We start from the raw sequence: 20,955 nt of genomic DNA, 5'->3' as shown, positions 1-20,955 counted from the left end.
TGTGGGGTGGGGGGGTTGGATGATTGTTAGCCTTCTGTGCTCTGTAAAATAACTAGCACACTGAAACTCTTGAAAAAATCTAAAACATAATCCCTTTCTATGCAGTAAAAAAATCTGAACCCAAGTAATCCAGATTTATGGTCCAAAGAGAGATGGAGCCTCATCCTCCGTGTTCAGATTTCAACAACTTCTGTCTTACTTTGCATAATTTATTTTGTTTCTCCATCTTTTCCATGGGAACTCTGTTCGCTATAGATTGTGCTTTATTCTTAAGAATGTAATGAGGAATCAAATACTATGTGTTCTATAACGTTTGTGAATGTTTCTTTTCTTTTTCAGATGCTTCAGGCATGTTCTGTTCAACACTTACCAGTTCCATACGCGGCATTCCCACCTCTCATTTCTAGTGATCCGTTTCTTTTGCATCCTCCACACCTCTCCCCACATCATGCTCCACACCTGCCACCTCCAGGCCAGTTCGTTCCCTTTCAGACACAACAGTCGCGGTCGGTAGGTATCTTTAAAAAAAAAAAAAAAACCTTACTTCCTCTAGTAGTTGGTTCTGGAACAGTGGATTTAAGGTGGGATGTGTTGGTTGGCTGCCTGGAAAAGGAGCCAAAATCTTTCAGCCAAAAATCATGAAGACTTTTGCAAGTTAGAGCAAAGCTTCTAGTATAGAAGTCTGTGAACTGCAAAATCTGATCTACGAGCTGAAAGCCGTAGCTGCTTTAATTTCCAGTCTGCTAGAAAAGCAGAAGCAAAATGGAATCTGAGTGTTTTCCAGCACTAGTTTCAGAGAAACTGAACTACAGAGAAAAAAGCTGGAGCTCTTACTGGCCATGTTCCTTTTTAAGCCTTAAGTGCATCTAGAGATTGAGAGCTTTTTTGAAAGATGGCATTTCATATTTGCAGTCCATGGTGTGTGTTAAATTTCTTTACATCCCATACTATTAACCATTGTTATACGGCACACATAGTATTTGAGAGTTTCAGATGGGCTTTTTAATCTCATTTGTGGAAAAACGTGGTCTGGTGCTTCCAAAAAGGTATTCGAACTGAAACTCAAAGCAGATCTGTAGGGCATTCTATAATTGTGAGACAGTTGCTGATAATTTCTCTCTGAAGGAAAAGTGGGCTATGTAGAATGGAATGAATGGTGATATAGTCCTCTCTGTCCTTCAGCACAGTGAGTGCCTGTTCCTTATCATTTTAGTTTTTCCTATCATCCAGAAATAGAAAAGTACAACTAATTTGGTTGATAAACTGCAATGAGAGTTAATGTAGGACAGGGTTTCACAAAAATGGGATTGCCTGATCCCCTGCATTGCATCTGCATAAAATTGGTGGGTCACCCTGTAACAATAGAAATCTGATGATAAGTAACCTGATAGGCAACCAGAGCAGCTCTTGAGTGGACTGAATGCGCAACAAAATGTGGTGTTCTCAGCCCCCAGGTTTAAAAGTGGAGGCTAGCACACATTCAAAAAACACCCCACTCTGAAAGCCTCAAGCTAGGGATGAAAAAGGTCATTTTGCATTCTAAGCAACCAGAGTGTAATCACGTATACTGTAGATACAGATCCTGGAACAAGTGAATGTTCTCAGTTACGTAGTAGCAGGAAAAAGTGGCACAAGATCATAACATTTGTACTGAAATAGGCAGCAAATATCTAATTACAATTTGATAAATACAGTGGTACCTCGGTTTAAGTACACAATTGGTTCCGGAAGTCTGTACTTGACCTGAAGCGTACTTAACCTGAAGCGAACTTTCCCACTGAAAGTAATGGAAAGTGGATTAATCCATTCCAGACGGTCCACGGAGTACTTAAACTGAAGCGTACTTAACCTGAAGCGAACTTTCCCATTGAAAGTAATGGAAAGTGGATCAATCCGTTCCAGACGGGTCCGCGGAGTACTTAAACTGAAAGTACTGAAACCGAAGCATACTTAAACCGAGGTATGACTGTACTCAGAACAGAGTAATTAAGCATGAGAAACGTGAATTTCTGGCAAAATACACAGTGAAAACACACACCAATTGAATAAAAGTCATACTTCAGTGCAGTATGAATATGTTTTTACTGTGTAATATTGACTAGATAAACTTTGACAAATAACTATTCTTGGCAAATAACTGGTAAATTTTATGTTTCACAAATGTTCGTGCTTTTTCCCCCCCATAGCCTCTTCAAAGGATAGAGAATGAAGTAGAGTTGCTTGGAGACCATCTTCCTGTAGGAGGTTTCACCTATCCGCCTTCAGCCCACCCACCAACATTGCCTCCCTCAGCCCCACTGCAGTTCTTAACGCATGACCCTTTGCACCAAGAGGTGTCCTTTGGAATAGTAAGTGATGGCTTTCAGCATTTTGCTGTGATTTTCACTACGCATTTATTTCACATTATGATTCTACTAGCATGTTCTGAATTGTTTCCCTGCCCCCTTTGAACATGCACATTTACTTATTTATTTACATTAACCTAAACATGTGCAACTTGGAAACAGAAAATAATTGAGCCTTGGTTGGGTAGAGAGATGCTCGTAGGTGGAAGGAAGGGAAGGTGATACATGCCAATTTCTTATTTTCAAAGCAGCTACCTCTATTCCCCCCCCCCAAAAAAATCAGCTCCAGAGGGTTGGAGGGAACCTCCAATACAGCATGGGAGGAAGCACTGGGGACTGCTGGGGTGCTGTGGGAATCAGCAGAACTAGCCCCCCACCCCCAAGATGCCCAGTTTGCAGAACAGGATTCTCTACTAGATTTGACTTGGTTTCTATTCCATAAGTGGAAAGAACCCTTCTTTTCATAGATCAGCAGGTTTGAATCCAACTCCAGAATTGGGACCAGTCTAAACAAAAGTTTTTCATCAAATTTCCGAAAAGCCAGAAATGGAATTGTTTGGTTAAGGGAAGATTCACTGCGGTGAAAACGCTTCTGAAATGTAAAAGTATGACTTTTCCAGTGCCACCGTGGGCTGATGGACTGCTGAAATTTCCCCCCTGTTTGCATTAGCCTTACCCGCCTTTCATGCCTCGAAGACTCACAGGACGCAGCAGATATCGATCTCAACAGCCAATACCGCCACCTCCTTACCATCCCAGCCTATTGCCATATGTGCTGTAAGTTTCATTGTTTTTGTAGCTGTCCTTGGTAGCCTGGCTGTAGGAAGGATAGCACCGTTTTCTGAAAACAGCAGCCTAGAGTTGTCCCCCATAAAGGGCACCCTCTGCTTCAGTACAAGACAGGTTAAGGGAGACCTCAAATATTTTTATTGGTAACTAGTGTGGGTGCTGTAACATGATCCTAAGTGCTTCAAGTAAACAGAGCAATCCTATGAGAAGTTCTCCTACCCATCCCCATTATGATGAACTGTGGCCTTACAAGAACAGCACTGTGTTTTCATGCTGCTCGCATTCATTGAAATGAGACTTGGAGAATTTTCTTGCTTTGTTTCCCTCCTCTGTACCCTGCAACAAATGAGAGCAGTCCCTGCCTCTCAGCCAAACCCTCTGGGTGTGCCAGAGGACTGAGAGGGTACAAGTAAACCAAGCCTTGGTTGTGGTACAATCTTCATATGAAGCATGTGGTCTGCCCTTCTCAGATGAATTATTGTGGGCCAAAACATGTTTAAACAAGGCTTTTAAGTCCAATGCCAAACCATGGTCGAAAAACATCATGGTTTGTAAGCCAACAATAAACCATGACTTCACATCACGCTTTGTTTCCAGAAAACAAAACATGGTTTGTTTTCTGGGTTAGCCAAACTGGACTTTGACTAAACAAACCATAGCTTGGCATTATGTGTGAATCAGGCCACTCTGTAAGCAGGTGGTATTATATGTTTTAGTAGCTTCAGTGCTTCTGTACGTGAACCTGTGACAGAGAAATGTTTTTCCTTCTGCTGCCCAATTCACAATTACTTAAAGCCTGCCTGTGCCTTCTGAGGTGTACCAGGTGCCTACTGAGTAAAGGGTCTTAATGGTGGTGGCACCTTGACTGGCAATGTTCTCTAAAGGGAGGCTTGCTAAGCTCTTGTTGTCATGTGATTTTGACACTAGGCAGAGGCACTTAACGTAGATTATTGTAATTTTAACCTTTTCTAAGCCAGCCTGGAACCCATTTAAAGGGCAAAGCATCAATCAAATATCAAAATGAATAATAAGCTAAGTTAAAATACATTTTTAAAAAACACCTGTCCAGCTTGCCTCTCTGGAAGCATGGGCATGTGTAATCCAATGTGGAGAGCCAGCTTTATACAGATTGGTTAATAGCATGACCTAGTACTGAATTGGAACCAAATTTGAATTTAAATTCTTGACCAGTTTTGAAAGCCTTTAGGCACAGACCCAAAATTAGCAGCTTTTTCTCTGTATGTGTACAAGTAGTAAATCATGATGCTAACTTCCTTTTTTTCCTGCAGATCAATGCTTCCAGTGCCACCCGCAGTTGGCCCAGCCTTCAGTTTTGAGCTGGATGTAGAAGACGGCGAGGTGGAAAACTATGAGGTTGGTTACAGATTCCACATTTATTCAAACCACGAGGCTTTGAATACATTCCTTAAATTGGTTCCTAAATATGTTGCTTATTAAACTAGCAAACTGCATTTTGCTGGAACGACAAAAAATAATAATGCAGAAAGGTAAAGGGACCCCTGACCATTAGGTCCAGTCGTGACCGACTATGGGGTTGCGGCGCTCATCTTGCTCTATTGGCCGAGGGAGCCGGCGTACAGCTTCCAGGTCATGTGGCCAGCATGACTAAGCCACTTCTGGTGAACCAGAGCAGCACACGGAAACGCCATTTACCTTCCCGCCAGAGCGGTACCTATTTATCTACTTGCACTTTGACGTGCTTTTGAACTGCCAGGTTGGCAGGAGCTGGGACTGAACAACGGGAGCTCACCCTGTTGCGGGGATTCGAACCGCCAACCTTCTGATCGGCAAGCCCTAGACTCTGTGGTTTAACCCACAGCGCCACCTGCGTCCCTAATAATGCAATACCTGCTACCAAATCTTATGTTTTGTGAGGATGTATACTTATGCTGAACAATTTCTAGGATTTTCTTCCTTCCATGAGAGTGCTACACAGGGTGCATGTTAGGCTTCTTGATTGCGCCTGTATGTAGTTCCAGACAATTCAAACGCTAAACCAAGAGCAGTTGAATTTAGTGCCTTATGATGCAAGTTTGCTAGATTTTCCAGTTTTACACTACTGGTTTTGCTTATCGTCCCTGATTATGATGTGTTATAAAAAGAGCTTGAGTAAAATGGGTGAGTTTTTAAAAGGTGACCTGAAAAGGGCGTCTTTCTTTCATAGGCACTGCTGAACTTGGCCGAAAGACTGGGAGAGGCCAAACCGAGAGGACTGACAAAAGCAGATATTGAACAACTTCCATCTTACAGATTCAACCCAAATAACCATCAGTCAGAACAGACTCTGTAAGTTGTTTTGCTCCTCGCTGAGGCCTTGGTATGAAGTTGTTTGACCCTGGTTGACTGGAATCCAGCATAGCAAATAACTGTAACACAACTAATAAATGCATTCACTTGTCTTCCTTTTTAATAGTACTTTCTAGCTTCGAAGTTATTTAATGGTAGCGTAAGGGATTATTTTTTTAAAAAAAACTTCATGTACAGTGGGACCTCGAGTTACTAATTTAATCCATTCCGAATGCACACTCGTAGTTGAAAACTTCGTAAGTCGAGTTTCCCATAGGAAAAGCGGTTTCCCATAGGAATGCATTGGAAACGGAAAAATTAGTAAGGCGAGGAAACCACATCTAGCTGCGAACGGGTTATCCGTTCGGATGTTGGAAAAAACGTAAGCGTATGGCCACTTTTCCCGCTTGTAAGTCGAAAATGTCAGATGTCGAGGAGCTCGTAAGTCGAGGTCCCACTGTATTGGTGAACCTTATTAACAGTTGGGTTAGAATATTAAATACAGATTTCCCTCGTTTTTTTTAATACTTTGATTTGGATGAATATTGCTCACAGTCCAGTGAGCTGCACAGCTAATGATGAGTTTGCTCCTCCATCTAATATTACTAGAGTCACATAGGAATGGCAGGGATGGTGTGCAGCTTTGCACACCTTACCTTAACATGAAATCAGTGCTCCTTATTTCCCCTCCCCCCCCAAAAAAGCCCCCAGCTCCCATGCCACATGGCTATCTGCTTTTATAATAGGAAAGTTATAAAATCAGATTGCATTGGGGCATGATGGAATGTTGCTTTTTGAAGAGAAAAATGAAATGCCATAATAGGCACACAGAAACAAGAAACTTGTATGAATTGTGGTCACTAATCACATGAAACTGAGTCTTTTACACTTCCTGTTAAGACATTTTTTGCAAAGTATTTAATACAGAAATCTGCCATTTTAATAATAATAATAATAAAGGTCACACAATTCTCACTGAGACATGAAGCTTAAGAAAAAATAAAAATGGGTTGTGTTTTTTTTTGGGGGGGGGAAATGTCTTCTAAAAATCTCCCAGTAAGTCCTGCTAGATTTTGGATGTGAAAAGTAACTACCAAGTATTTGCATTATTGTGAAAATTGAATTGGGGAGTTGGCATTTGCTACACAATAATGAGCCCTAAGCCCTCTTCAGACTTTCCAACAACAGCTTTTAAGTTGCTCATTTCTAAAATATTAGAATCTGATATTGGCCTAGAAACAGCATTTTCCTTAGTAGCCACAGGATCCCTCCAGTCCTGAAGCCAGAGTATTTTGGCTTCCAGATAGGATTGTCTGCCAGCTTTCTCTGCAAAACACATTTGTTTTAATTTCTACAGTGCAATCTCAAGTAGTTTGCAAATGGCACACCTGGGAGAAGTAAAGAAAACTGTCTTGCTGATATAGTATGAGTTGTGAGCTGGGGAGTGCATGGTTCAAATTTCACCCCAAGTGTAGAATCATTAGGTAGCCTCAGCTGACATCTTTTTCTTCCATCCATGGCTCTTCACTTTATTTACAGGGTGGTGGTAAGGATTACTGTCATAATATATGTGTGGTGCTTTGAACACTGAGAGCACTATATAGATATGCGCTATTAATAGATTAAAATCTTTTGCTCTGGATTTATTTGTTTTCCTAATCTTGGACTGTGTGGTCAGTTAAATAGCTATGATACATTGGGCAAGAAATATAGGACATAACATATTGTATGTTATACTCCATTACATATGTATAAATAAAACACACATATATAAACACAGTGGCAAACTCAGCACCTCTATATCAGCAGTTAAGCCTCAATGAAATGTACTGCAGTCACTTTATATTGAAAAAGTCTTTATTTTAAAAAGCAAGGGAAGGCCTACGTTTTCAGAGAAATAAAACCAAACTGTAGTTGCTCTTTCTGAATACCTTATTCTGCAATTTTCTTTTCTAGGTGTGTGGTGTGCATGTGCGACTTTGAATCAAGGCAACTACTTAGAGTTTTACCGTGTAACCATGAGTTCCATGCCAAGTGTGTCGATAAATGGCTTAAGGTAATAATTATAATAATACATAGTTTTAGAAATGAAGTGCAGTAGTCTAGGTTTGTACTGCATGCCATCATTTTTGCCACAATATCTGTCGGTATACCACCATTTTTTAAAAAAAAAAAACGTATAGAGAAAACTTGCATTTAAGATGAAGCTTTTTTGTCCATAATGTGTCTTTGCAAGAATGACATTGAATGTGAAATATAACCTAATTTGTTTTAAGGTTTGAGAAGGAACCAGAAGCAGCAAAAGCAGTATGATGACAGACAGTGTACACATGATGGAAAATATGGAAGTATAATTGAAGTAGGAAATTAATTATGAATTTCAGAAAATGTACTGAATTTCCATCGTGTCACTGCAGTGGTAAATCCTAAAACATCAAGACTGCAGAATATATGACTATTTGTACAGCGAGGTCTATTAACTTTGAGTTTGCCTTGATTGTCCATAAATCATAAAGTTGTGGCAAACTTGAGGCTTTTCTGCAGCTCCTAATTACAACCACTAGATGCCGCCATTTCTTTCTGCATAGCACAGAAAAGAGCTCCAAGTAGCAGAGAACTGTAATTATAATGACTAGCAGTTTTTGAATGGTGTTCATGGCAACGTTATATGTTGTCTTAAATTCAAAGTGCCCTGTGCAAAAAGAAAGGCACTTGTGGAAGGGAGGAAGGGGGTCTGATTTTTTGTTGTTGCTGATTCCCCCTTCCGCTTGCAGCCCCTCAAACCATGTTACATGATGTTCTTGAAGGTCTCTCAACACTCATAACCATGTTTTTTTTTCCGGGCTGGGGGGGGCTGGGGCAGCAGCAACAAGAATGAAGCTCTGCTCCATGAGCAGAACTTTGCTCATGAAATGTAGGATCCAAACCACCATTTCTGAAGAGTTCAGAGATGAAAGTGCATACTGTACCTGCGAACTTCAGAAAAGGTTGCAAGTGTTATAGTCATTGTAGTGCATAGTTTTTGCATTCTTCAAAAATCCACTTAACCATGTCAGGGAGAAAACACAAACTAGTATCTCACCTGCTAGTCACCACCAGATGATCTTCACCACATCATTAAACAACGAGAGCATCACAGTTCCACTGCAGGGCATGATTAAATGGGACAGCAGCGTTCAATGCTCTTAATTTCAGAAGCTAGAGGAGTGTGTGCACAAGAGGCTTTTAGATTACTGGTAGAACTTGAAGTGTGTTTAGCAATAAATAGTAACTCTCCTGTCCCCGGACACCATATTTCAATCCTTTGGTACTATTTGAAAGAGAACCCAATACAGTTTTCTTGGTTTTAAAGTTTGAAAATGTGTGTGTATGTGTGGATTATAGATCTCTGTGTGTGGCAGGCAGCTGAGCACGAACCGACTTAGCTGAGAAGCATTCTATTGGAGTTGCCACTTGAAGTCTGCACATTAATCATGTGAAGGAGACGTGAGCGGCTGATGAAAGTTCTGACTGCCTTCACCAGGCTGCCCTTACTGATTCACATATGATAGCCATAATGTCTGTGTTCTGTGTTCTCCACTGGTGGAGGCAGTATCCGTCTGAATATTAGTAGCTGGGAATCACAGCTGATTGCGCTCAGTTCCTGGTTGTGGGATTCCCATGGACACCTGATTGAACACTGTGAGAACAGGGCGCTGCACTAGATGGGACTTCAGCCTTATCCGGCAGGGGTCTTGCGTTCATCACTTCCTGTTTTTGGAGCATTCTGGGGTCTCCATGGTGGCTAGAGGAGAAGCGCTTTGTTCAGCATTTGTGATGCGTCTGCTGATGGGGACACTGGTAGCAAACACTGTGGTACTGGACAGAGCGGTTTGAACCCCAGAGTGACTGCGGCAACCCAGGCAGATGGGTCAGGATACAAGTTATTAATAATAATCATGATAAATTAGCCACCCATTTTAAATTGTTGGAAGTCAGATGATTGACCTCTTTGGACATGTATTTACATGAGAATAAGATAAAGCTAAAGTCAGTTGATTTCACTGAAATCTGGGTTTTGATGCTATTCTCTTTCCTCTTAATTATCTTGCTAGGGATGTAAGGTTCAATGTAGTGATTTTTATTCTATTCTATTTTATTTTTGCAACTCAGTACATTTTCTTTAATAGTCTTTTGTGTGAGATGATGTACAATACATTAACGCCTGTTTTTATTCTCCAGGCAAATCGTACTTGCCCCATCTGCAGAGCTGATGCTTCGGAAGTCCACCGTGACTCAGAATGACCAGTCTAAGAGCACAATTCTACTTTGGGTGTTCCTAGTCACATGTGTATATATATATATGAACTCTCCATTGAACTTAACCCGTGTGGCTTCCAGCCTTCCCTTTACACAAAAGGGTCAATGGACCTTTCTTTGCACTGTGTGATTTAATCAACTATAAAGCTTATAATTAGTCTTCACAATTATGGGATTGTTATACTAACTGTGTGATTGGAACTCCAAAGACTTTTTTTTTTCTTTTAGCTTAATTTCGTGTGTGCACTAACATTCCCTGGTTTTTGTGTGATCATTCCGAGTGTTGCTGCGAGATTACAGTGGAACGTGATCTTCTAGCATGTGCTTTTATATTAAAAAAAAAAAGTGGTAGCTCCAAACAATATAGCAATCTACCTTATATAGAGCCTTCAGATACTGTGAGTGGGAATAAACGGTGCGGGTGGGTGCGTTGATCGCAGGGTGTTTGTGTGTATGTGGGCGAGCAAGTGTTTGGGCGGTAGTGTGTGAGAGGACTTATATACCAGCATGTACTGAGGATGTATGTGTGTAGTATTAATTATGCTGCAATGTATAATCTTGTGTGTTATTTAAACAGTACTAGTACTGTACACTGGTTTCTTTCCTTGCGTTTGCAGTTGCACACTGAATGCTATAAGGGTGCAGCAGTTATAGACATTTGATATTTCATCCCCGCCCCCTTCCAATTGTATTTAATAGTACAAAAAGGCCTTTTTGCTTTTATTCAGACAACAATTATGCTTCCCTTTAATTGGAGATCCTTTGTCTGTCATTATACAGCATATTGCTTCCTCAGTTACTACGAATAACAAATTAGCCTTTTTCTTTTTCTTTTTTTAAGGCTACGAGAATTTTCCAAGTTTTTTTGAGATATGCAGCTCACTGCTAAATTTATAATGCGTTGCAGCATTGCACAGCCAGGTAGCAATATTAAAAATTTCTCAACTGGTGATTGAAAGTTGATGCTGTCCTCTCTTAATTTTCTAAAAACTCTTCCAAGTCAACATTGGTTCTTTTTCTGTTCACTTTCAAAACTGGATTTTTTATTTGAGATACTAAGATATCATTTTGTTCATTTTCCAGTTTTGTCCATAGATACAGAAATGGAGAGGATGTTGGAGTCTTGTGCAAATGCTTCATGTATTGTTGGCAATATACTTGCTTAAATCCCAGTTTAGCTTACAAACACTGGCACTAAGTTACATTCCTTGCCATACGCAAGCAAACATGTACAATTAAAATAACTTTAAAGGTATCCATCTCTCTCTTTTTCTTTTTAAAAGCCTCAGTCTCATGAACAAAATGAAATCCTTAGCACTTTCTTCAAGACAGTACAATCGTACCTTGGATCTCAAATGCCTTGCGACTCAAACGTTTTGGCTCCCGAATGCCATAAACACGGAAGTGAGTGTTCTGGTTTGTGAATGTTCTTTGGAAGCCAAACGTCCAACGCAGCTTCCACAGCTTCCGATTGGTTGCAGGAAGCACCTGCAGCCAATCGGAAGCCGCGCTTTGATTGTCAAATGTTTTCGGAAGTCAAACGGACTTCCGAAACAGATTCTGTTTGACAACCAAGGTACAACTGTATATGATTTTTACCCCCCTAGCCATGGTACCGTGTTCATATTTTACTGCCTGGCAAAAAATGTCACAGGATACAATTTCTTGCTTGCTAAATTTACTTGGTGGCAGGCTGCTGTGTGGCGTTGAGACATCCTCAGTGTCCTATAGTAGTATGAGGAATATTCATGTTCAATAATGGGCTGATACACAAAATCAAGGAAACAAACAAACAAAATGCTGTGAATTTGGAGTTGACCTCCTTTCAACTGCCTTCTGAATAATTTTGTATTGGGGGAAAATTGGCTTTGCTTAACATTTATTTCAGACTTGGCATTTTTAAACTTTCTTTTTCAATACACAACATGGCTACCGTAGTTCTCCCAAGAGCTGCACATTTCTTTGTGGATCCTTTGCGTTTCTCTTGCATTCTGTGCGCCATAGTTTGTGGTCGCAACAGCACAAGCGCCACAGCTAGCAATATTGCTGCAACCTGCTGCCAGTTGGCTTTTGTTTGTGCCCTTTTTGATGCTTTTTTTTGTATGCTGCTATGTGTTAAGTCTGTTAAGTCCAGGAACGGTGTTGGTTGTAAATCACCCTTCTTTCCGAAGGCTCTGCTGACCAATCGCAGCTTGTGGTTTTGCAAAACTAAAAGCACAATCCCCTCCACTTTGTTTCAGATACTGTACTGTTTGCCTCGGTTTAGTAGCTAGGCACCTTAGTCTGTCCATAGTGTCAAGAAATCAATGTTAACGAAGCAAATGGAACAGTTTGACATACTGTGTATGACAGCTTTACAATTATTAGTTTCCCCCTCAGTGTGTGCTATGAGGAATCGCCGGAACATGTCAGAAAGGTTAAATTGCACATAGTAAACTTTATTTTTTTAAGCAAACAAAATCATGGGTTGGGAGGTTGGGGACAAGCATTGCCACACATGTTTTACAATACTTTGGGGTCTTTTTTTATATTGCTGGACAAAAAAGATTTTTACCTGTACAAATCAAATCTTAACACTACCCCACTCTGTGTCCACGGTCAAAGCATAGAAATAAGGCACTTTCTCTGTAACAGACTAACAAGGCACATAAACACTAATTCTGAGAAGGGGGGACTTGGGCGCTGAATCTGGATCAATATTCCAGTGGGGCATCTTGTCCCTTGATTCCCAGTTTCATTTGAGCGAGGCTGTTGGCGGAGGGATAGGGCTGCAGTAGGGACTACTCTTGTAGTATACTGAACTTAATTATTGCACTCCTGTGGCTGATCTCTTCTTTGAATGACTTTTGTTTGCATGGGACTCTTGCAGATGTGTGCAGATATGCTTCCTGTGGTTAAGTGTCTGTAAGACACACATATGCATGTGTTCTCAACCAGCTCTGGCCGGCTGCAGGGGAGTTCTTAACCCATTGCTCCCGGCAGAAGAGAAGAGGATTCATGCTCAGCCGTTAACTGCCATGCATAACGCACCATTTGTGTGTGTCTAATTCCACAGCCCTCAGTGGTGCCTGACAGCACCGAATTATTTTGGGTAGCCTCTGTCCCCTTATCCCTACCTCTCCCACTAAAGGAAGAAAAGAAAAGTTGGCTTTATCATGTTGGCACTGCTGGGGTTTTATTTGCATGAATTGTCAACTTAATTTAACCTTCTGTCTTTTTAAAAACAATAAAAAAATGGGTATAAAGGCCTTATGGATCTCTCTAAGGTCTCACTTTGTGGCTTTCTTTACAGATTTATTTTGTGTAAAGTAATTTCTTTTGTATAGAGTTTTGTACAGTCTCCAGAATGTGATATTTGTCGCCGCTGTTAACATTTACACCTCTTGTAATATTTGGGATTTACCAACTCCTTTTATTTTGCTTTCCAAAAAAACACCTTGCAATCTTGGTTACTATTAAATGGCCTAAGAGAGCTGTGGATCTCTCACCTTCTCTCCCTTCTTTGGTACCTTCAGTTACCTCATTTTGCTATTTTGTGTTGCAAACCTGCTAATGATTATGAAAGCTTATGGGTTTTGTTAGAATCATATTTGTCAAGTGTTTTCTTCAAAAAAATCATACTCCATTGTATCATTTAACATGTAGTTTTAAATGTATTATAAATATCTGTAACCAAATCATTTGAAGGCTTGATAAATTTTTAACAAAATTTGTACATTTTTTATGAGAGTTACTAGTAATGCTTTACTAAGTAGTGCAATGAATTTTTATTTTTAATCCCTGTGCCCAATTTTGGAGTTGAGAGGGTTGTTCAGTAATAAATGTATGATGTACACTTATACAACTTTGTGTTGCTTCTTCTCACTCGAGTACCATGTTGGTTCTCTGTAGCTACTGGTCATGGTTTAAGCACAGAATATGAAATTCTGTTAAATTACATGATTCCAAATGGAAGCAGGTATGGAAACCCCATTAACATTTGCCTCTGATTTATAAATTACATATCAGGGGAAACATTAACACAAACTTTTAAAAGTCCCAGTTAAGATGGGGCTACCCAAATTGTACACAGTATTTGAAAGGCAGCCACACCATATTTTTTTACAGAGGCATGATACCAGCTGTTTATTTTTTTCATTGCTTTCCTTATTCCAAACACTGAATTTGCCATTCATTGCCACAGCACACTGAGACCATATTTTCATTGTGCTTTGCACTGAAAATGGTCAAAGTAGAAAGCATAGAAAAAGAAATAAATAAATAAAAATCTTGTCCAGTAGTAAGCTAGAACATGAGAAGTTATATTTTTTTGCTGGTGTGAGTTTGCTGCACGTAGAAACCCTATCTGGTTGGCACTTCAAAGTACAAAGTACAGTTCAGACTTATTGCACCTCACCCTGATATAACAGGTAGAATGGCTTTAGCCAGTGTGAAATATCTGCTGGGGGCAGAAGCAGAGATACCAACCATCTCACTGCATCGGGCAATGATTCTGAATGAAGAAAACCTCTACAGTATATATGGCCGAGAAGTATTGCCAATAGTGTATGTGGTTAATAAGTACAGGGATACACTTAGGTTTTATGTGTCATGCTACTGCCCTTACATTTAGAGTTGTAATTGTGTTCTCAAAAAGCAACCTTGAGTTGCATGTGCTTGAACATGTACAGAGCTGGGTTTCAATGTTTTAAAATCTTTGCTCCTTGGAGAATGGGCAGGGTGTTCTCTTAACATTCTTGCCTGTCTGCGTGCCCAGGGCCTTTTGGCAAAGGGAAGCCTCTCTCAACAATCCTTTCACCATCCGCTCTAGCTTTCCTACATTATCACACGGTGTGAAGGGACTGAATCTTGCTGGCCTCATTTCAATGTGGGTCTGGCCAATCCCCACTGCAAGATCTTGGGAAGCTAGCCATATCCTTAAACCCAGAGGGCAAGGATCAAGTATGGTTTCCTTTTTCAAAAAGCACTAAAAGTAGAAATTGTAGAAAGATGTCGACAGGTTTTTCTGAGCACTTGGGGTCAAAAGAAAGTAGTTTGAAACAACCGTTTGTTGAGGCATTTCATTCCGAATCTACTAGACAGAGCCAAATAGAGGATGACAGGTGGGTGTCCTGCCCTTCTAACATAAATCCTGGCTATGTCCATGCTTTCACTCTACAATGCTATGATCCAGTGTTAGGACACCAGAAATGTAATATGGATGATTGGCTTCCCAAATTGACCAGACGAAATCTCAGGCAGTTGTACATATTATAAAACAGATTTATTAAAACATTTATTGCAATAAATGGTGGCAGTGAGAATGAGTTTCTCATTCTGCCCGACCCATGGGCATACACAGTGCTTTTATACCTTTTTGACAGAGTGAAGTGAAGATCAGCCTTTCTGCAGTACTTCATCAACCAATCAAGAGAGAGCACCCCAAGATGCAAAGTCACCCGCCCAACTCTACTAGGTGGCGTTATGTACCTGGTACCTTCATACACGTGTCTGTGTGGAATTTTACAGGCACAATTGTGGTTGTGCTCTACTTATAATTTGCGGTGGGCTACATCCTCTTGCTCTTGTGGTTTATGCTAGAATTTCTTAGAAGTGCTGTGTGTGGTTAGATCTTTGCATTAGATGTGCAAACATGCTGTGCCTGTTTGCTTTCTATCAGAGGCAGAGAGATTTAGAATTGAATATACAAAATGGAGTTCCTCTTGCTCTTAGGGCCTGACCAGGATTATTCTGGCCCTGGTCATTGCCACCCTATATTCCCTCCTCTTCAATATGGAGATGAAGAACAGGTGTGTTTCTGCATCTCCATTTGATTGACCCATCGCACTACAGTGTTTCCTGGTGTTTCCTGCTTGGCAGGGGGTTGAACTGGATGGCCCTTGTGGTCTCTTCCAACTCTATGATTCTACAGAGGAGCCAGCAGCTTCCCATGCTCCAATGTTAGGCCAAAGGATGGGCAACAGAGAGCAAAGTAAGTGAGGAAGCTTCTGCTGACTTTTCCCAGGCTTGTTATTTAGCTTGTCTCAGAAGGGTTACCAGAAGGTTTATACAGACCAAGGTTCTGCATAGGGCTAAGACAATAAGAAAGAAAATTAATATTATGAGCAGAATCTCTTTTAACTATGACCAACCTGGGAGCCAAGAACTAATCTAACTCCATACACTGGGCAGACCTTCACCGTCTAGGCTAACCTTGTGGTACAGATCAGCCTGCTTCTTAATGTTTTTAACATCAGTCTCAACACGTTTACTCTGGTTGTATACCGATGTTAGTTCCCTGATCCGTCCAATATCGGTCACCACGCGTTGAGCCTGATTGATGTACACACAGCAGGAGGAGTTCAGAAGGGCTACCTGGCCAGCTGCGTCTAGTCCTGAGAGTCTGGCCAAAACCTCATGCTTTTTTATTGAGAGACTTCAGAGCCCTCAGAAGATTGCTGGGCTTCAAAGAAGTATGTAGGGCAGAAGAAGGCTAACTGGAAGCTTGCTCAAATGTTAGGTTTTTGACTTCCAGGGAAATAGTGCAAGGCAGATAGAGAACTTCGGGGTGGGGGCTGCCTTTTCTACTGAACAGTTAAAATACCTGACCAAGGCTGTTAAATGTTTCTTAGTGTCACCAGAACTAAAAAGGTTCCAGGAACCTCCGGCTGTGATCAGGAACTAGCAGTCATTAAAGACATAGTACATTGCTTTTCTTAAATCAAATAGCAAAATATTTTACAAACTGACCTAAATTTTGTTACCTGGCACATTCAGACCTTCATTTTGAAACTTCTTAACTTAAGGTATACAAGCTAGTGTTTCTAAAACTTGTGAATTATGCTATCCAAGTGAATAACGTGCATCACAAAACAGTTTCTTAAGAGTGCTACCACACATACACATGGGGTTGGAAATCTTTCCTAAGGGGGAAAGGATAATTCATTGTTAGGATAGACACCATCAGCTAATTCATAGGGCTATACACAAACTCTGAGAGCCTGTAGATTAAGGCATTCAGTCTGCAGAACTGTCAGTGTAAAATAACCATGAAAGTTTTTTTTTTCCTGCTTCAGCTTGATGCTATAAAGCAGAGTAAAAATGCTTGCTGAATTTAAGCCTGGTTCAGCTTTTGATTAATCTATTTCCATAACTCCTAAGCATTTTCTGTTGAAGTTTTTAGCCTTCGTGTTAGACCTAACTGGGAACACATATTTGCATTATACAAACATCATTTTTGTCGAAGCACAAGTGCCACTTTCTACTACATTGCATTTCCATTTGAGGCACAACAAAAAAATCGCAATACAGACTTTTGGCAACAAAGGGTTCTTTCTCTCAGGTGGGCCATGAATCTATAATGGCCACACTAGTCTTCAGAGATACTAGGATACTATAGTTGCTGGAAATCTAAAAGCCAAGGGGCTTTAGCCACTGTTTCCAAAACTTTATGTCAGCAGGAAAATACACAGTTCTCTCTCAGCTCAGTACTGGGCTTCAATGCAAATCAGTGGGTTTCAAAAGTTCCTACACAGCTCTAAAGGCCAGGAATATATATATATATATATAACAATTGGAGGTTTGTCCTAGCTGAGCATTTGGCTACAGAAAGAATGGCTATTGTTCCAGTTTGCCAGAATCAGGAGAGGCTTGCATTAGATATCAGTGGGCTACCAGAAGCTTCTCCCATCATTTCCAAAGCCAGAACTGAGGGGTGCACCTGGCCAGTTCTTCCAGTTACATCCCCAACCCAGCTATAGCCCTGTATCACCTAGGGAGTTGCTGGAACCCTCCCCATATCTGTATGACCTAGGGAGTTGCTGGAACCCACCCCATGGTTCAATTTCTGAAACTGTTTTGGGTCTGTTCGCTCAAGTGAGGCAGGTACACTGCCCTTCCTTCCAAATTAAGGATACTGCTTTGGGGGCAGGTAGACTTCTACTGTGGGTCCCACTCAATTGATGCCTCCCATACAAATATACATACATACATACATATATAAGGGTCTAAGATTTACTGCGTCTCCTTGTCTCCTTGATGTTTGGTGCTGCATAAGATGGACATTCCTCAACCCGTGCGTCGAGTGACAGCGTCCGGAGTGTCACAGCAGGGGCTACTTCGGTTTCCCATGCGCTGGGCGTCTTTTGCCGGTCAGACGCTGCAAGGGGAAACTGGTGCACCGTGCGCTGGGTACCCACTCCTGATTAGGTACAGCAGGGTGTGGATCCAGGGGGTCATCTCAGGCACTTTCACCGGATGGAATGGATACCTCACCACCTAGGAATGAAGAGGGTCTCGTCTCCCTTCCTTCAAGGATTCACTCAGGGACTCGCTAGCGTCAGGCTGGAACCATCGTGTCAGGCTCCGCAAGGCTACACGCTCTTCGCTCGAGTGATTTCCTGTAGATAAAAAACAAAGGAGGGGGGGGGAGAGAGAGATTGTCCTTGTAGCTGCCGCTGCTGTTTTAGAACTTCTTGCTGGTTAGTCCACCACCAAACTCTCCGAGGTAGTGCGTCCCACGTATTGGACATTGAGGTGTGTCTGGCACACAGAAGTCATCTCTGGGATGTAGCAGCAGTGCCTTACAGCAGTCTTTGCAGAATTTCACAAGGCTTGCAACAGGATTCCACGTCTGGTCCATCTTTCAGGATCTTCCCGTGATTTCTCTTTCCTTCCACAGAACTTCATGCATGTGCAGGGTCGAGGGGGGCGCTTTAAATCCGTATTTGCCTCCCATCCAGCTGCCGACGGCTGAGTTCTGCTAGGATACTGAAGCCTGTTTTTCAAATTATGCAAAGTCTTGTGGTTTCTAGAAGAAGAAAAACTTACAGCTGCTTTGTAGCAACGGGCTGTTTCCGTGAGACATAAAAATTTTAAAGTCAAAGCATTTAGAGCAGTAGTGTTTTTGTAAGCTGAAACGTGGACCTCCAAAGCATAACATCTTTTTCTCCCTACTTTCACAGCAACGGTCTTGGTCACACAATGTCACACAATAGAATGTCCGAAATGGCAACACCAGCCAGGCACAGCCACAGTCTCTAAGTGCAGGTTGCAGGAGAAAACAAGTTGTGCAAATACAAATCATGCAGAATCGCTTGTGTAACCAAATAAGGGGGGTTACGCCACACATCTCTGCCGGAGGTTTGAGAGTTATTAAGATGTTGCAGCCTGTCTTCCAACGTAGTGTTAGATTCAAACAATGTCTTTACCCACAAATCTCAATTCAGTATAACTTCCTTCTACCTTATCCTGAATTCTTTAGTTGACAGACATTCATTTCATTAAAATATGCAGTTCTACAATTTTTTCCAACATGTTGCTGTCACAAAGACATATGAAATGGGGTTGCAGGTAGGAGGGTAAAACCCTTTTTAAACGTTGTTTGCTTTTTGAAGGACTCAAATGTCTCTTTTTCCCCATTCTTGTAAGTTTCCCCAAAATTAAAATCTGCACAGCTCCAACAGGACTTGGGGAAAAGATGTTAATTGTTCAAATAAAATCTATTGTCTCTTGCGTTGTGAACTACTTAAGTACATGATTTTTTCCTTTTCTTTTCTTTTGAAGCCAGCTGAAGCATATGAAAACATTTTCTGAGCACCGTTACTGGCATTTTGTCAGTATCCTGTGCGGCGGTAGCCTCATTTCTAGTGTGGTGAATAGCATTTTAAAGGTTGCAGAGATGATTTTTCTGAACCAATCCTCCGCTGTCTGTTTGTACAGCCCTTTTAGGCATAAAATCAGTCTGATGCTTCTTTTGGCTTTTTGGGGCTGTTTCAAGGATATTTAAAAACAGAATACTGGGTGCCTATGTTTATAACAAAGTCCAGATGCAGGTAACTCTTAAGTCACCTTGACCATGGCTCCTTGCCATGCCTGCCAAACCGACGAACTCTCTTCTGCTGGGACCCCCTTGTCCCATCTTTCTCCGAACACTCTTCCTTCCTCTTTTACATTGACCAAGACATCTCCGTCCTAGCAACTGACCTTCACCAGTGACCTTTGAACCCCTTCTGGTTCCTCACTGGTCCTTGAGCCATTATTTGTTGCTGTTTAACCACTGCCTTTCTCTTCATCTTCTTTCTCAAAATGCCTTTCTTCTCTCTGGGGGGGGGGGATACTGGTTTGCACACCCCCTTTTTCTCTGGACTTGTTGTTGGCAGGACTTGTAAATTAAATTTCTTTTATGGCATTATGAATTTATCTATCATGAATTCTAGGGAAATCACATTTTCCCCTCCTCTTGACCATACTCCTCCCATTTATGGCCCTGTAAAGTATCCCCTCATTCACAGCACACACTGCAAACTTTGCCACACATACCATGCATTGGACACTTTACCACACTCTACCTCCCAGTTTTTCCTTGTTTCCTAAGTATCTATTTGTCAAGGGACCTCCTCCCTACTGACTACTAACATACACATTTTCCTCCTCCCTTTTGCCTCTTACCCAAAGCGCCTGGTTTTCCCAGTTGACCTCTGATTAACTGAGTACTACCAACACGCTGGAGATGTGATCAGGATCTCCCTTCCCCTCATTAAAGGGGGCCAATTCCCTTCAAGGTACCTTTTCCCTTTCTACTTACCCCAGCCGGCTTTTCCTGTTCTTCCCTTCCAACCTCGGTCCTTTTGCCTCTTCGTCCAGGGCACGGAAACTCAAGGGCCACCTCTGATCCTCCGGAAAAAGTCTGCCGGTGTGCACCAGACCAGAGGCGCCGTTAGGAATCTGCGCCCTGTCCAGTGGGGCAAAAGGGGACTGCCTCTGGTTCAGGGAAATGCCCTCATCCGAGTCACGGCACCAGAAATGTAAGGTCACCAGAAATGTAATATGGATGATTGGCTTCCCAAATTGACCAGACGAAATCTCAGGCAGTTGTACATATTATAAAACAGATTTATTAAAACATTTATTGCAATAAATGGTGGCAGTGAGAATGAGTTTCTCATTCTGCCCGACCCATGGGCATACACAGAGTGCTTTTATACCTTTTTGACAGAGTGAAGTGAAGATCAGCCTTTCTGCAGTACTTCATCAACCAATCAAGAGAGAGCACCCCAAGATGCAAAGTCACCCGCCCAACTCTACTAGGTGGCGTTATGTACCTGGTACCTTCATACACGTGTCTATGTGGAATTTTACAGGCACAATTGTGGTTGTGCTCTACTTATAATTTGCGGTGGGCTACATCCTCTTGCTCTTGTGGTTTATGCTAGAATTTCTTAGAAGTGCTGTGTGT

At 41.5% G+C, this 20,955-nt stretch overlaps 1 protein-coding gene across 5 annotated transcripts in view; it reads left to right on the top strand.

The window, feature by feature from the left end:
• Nucleotides 1–13,584, top strand: part of RNF38 (ring finger protein 38) — an 83,168-nt gene extending 69,584 nt beyond the window's left edge. For all 5 annotated transcript variants that reach the window (XM_035140491.3, XM_088659020.1, XM_035140492.3 and 2 more), the window contains 7 exons: nt 340–510; nt 2,187–2,348; nt 3,016–3,122; nt 4,424–4,508; nt 5,320–5,441; nt 7,398–7,497; nt 9,663–13,584. In XM_035140491.3, the coding sequence (XP_034996382.3) occupies nt 340–510; nt 2,187–2,348; nt 3,016–3,122; nt 4,424–4,508; nt 5,320–5,441; nt 7,398–7,497; nt 9,663–9,725 (810 nt within the window). In that variant the 3' untranslated portion in view covers nt 9,726–13,584. The remainder of the gene's footprint in view (nt 1–339; nt 511–2,186; nt 2,349–3,015; nt 3,123–4,423; nt 4,509–5,319; nt 5,442–7,397; nt 7,498–9,662) is intronic.
• Nucleotides 13,585–20,955: the final 7,371 nt, after the last annotated feature.

Source organism: Zootoca vivipara, chromosome 15 (genome assembly GCF_965207765.1).
Source record: "Zootoca vivipara chromosome 15, rZooViv2.hap1.1, whole genome shotgun sequence".
NCBI lineage: Eukaryota > Metazoa > Chordata > Lepidosauria > Squamata > Lacertidae > Zootoca > Zootoca vivipara.
This window is presented reverse-complemented; position numbering and strand designations above follow the sequence as displayed.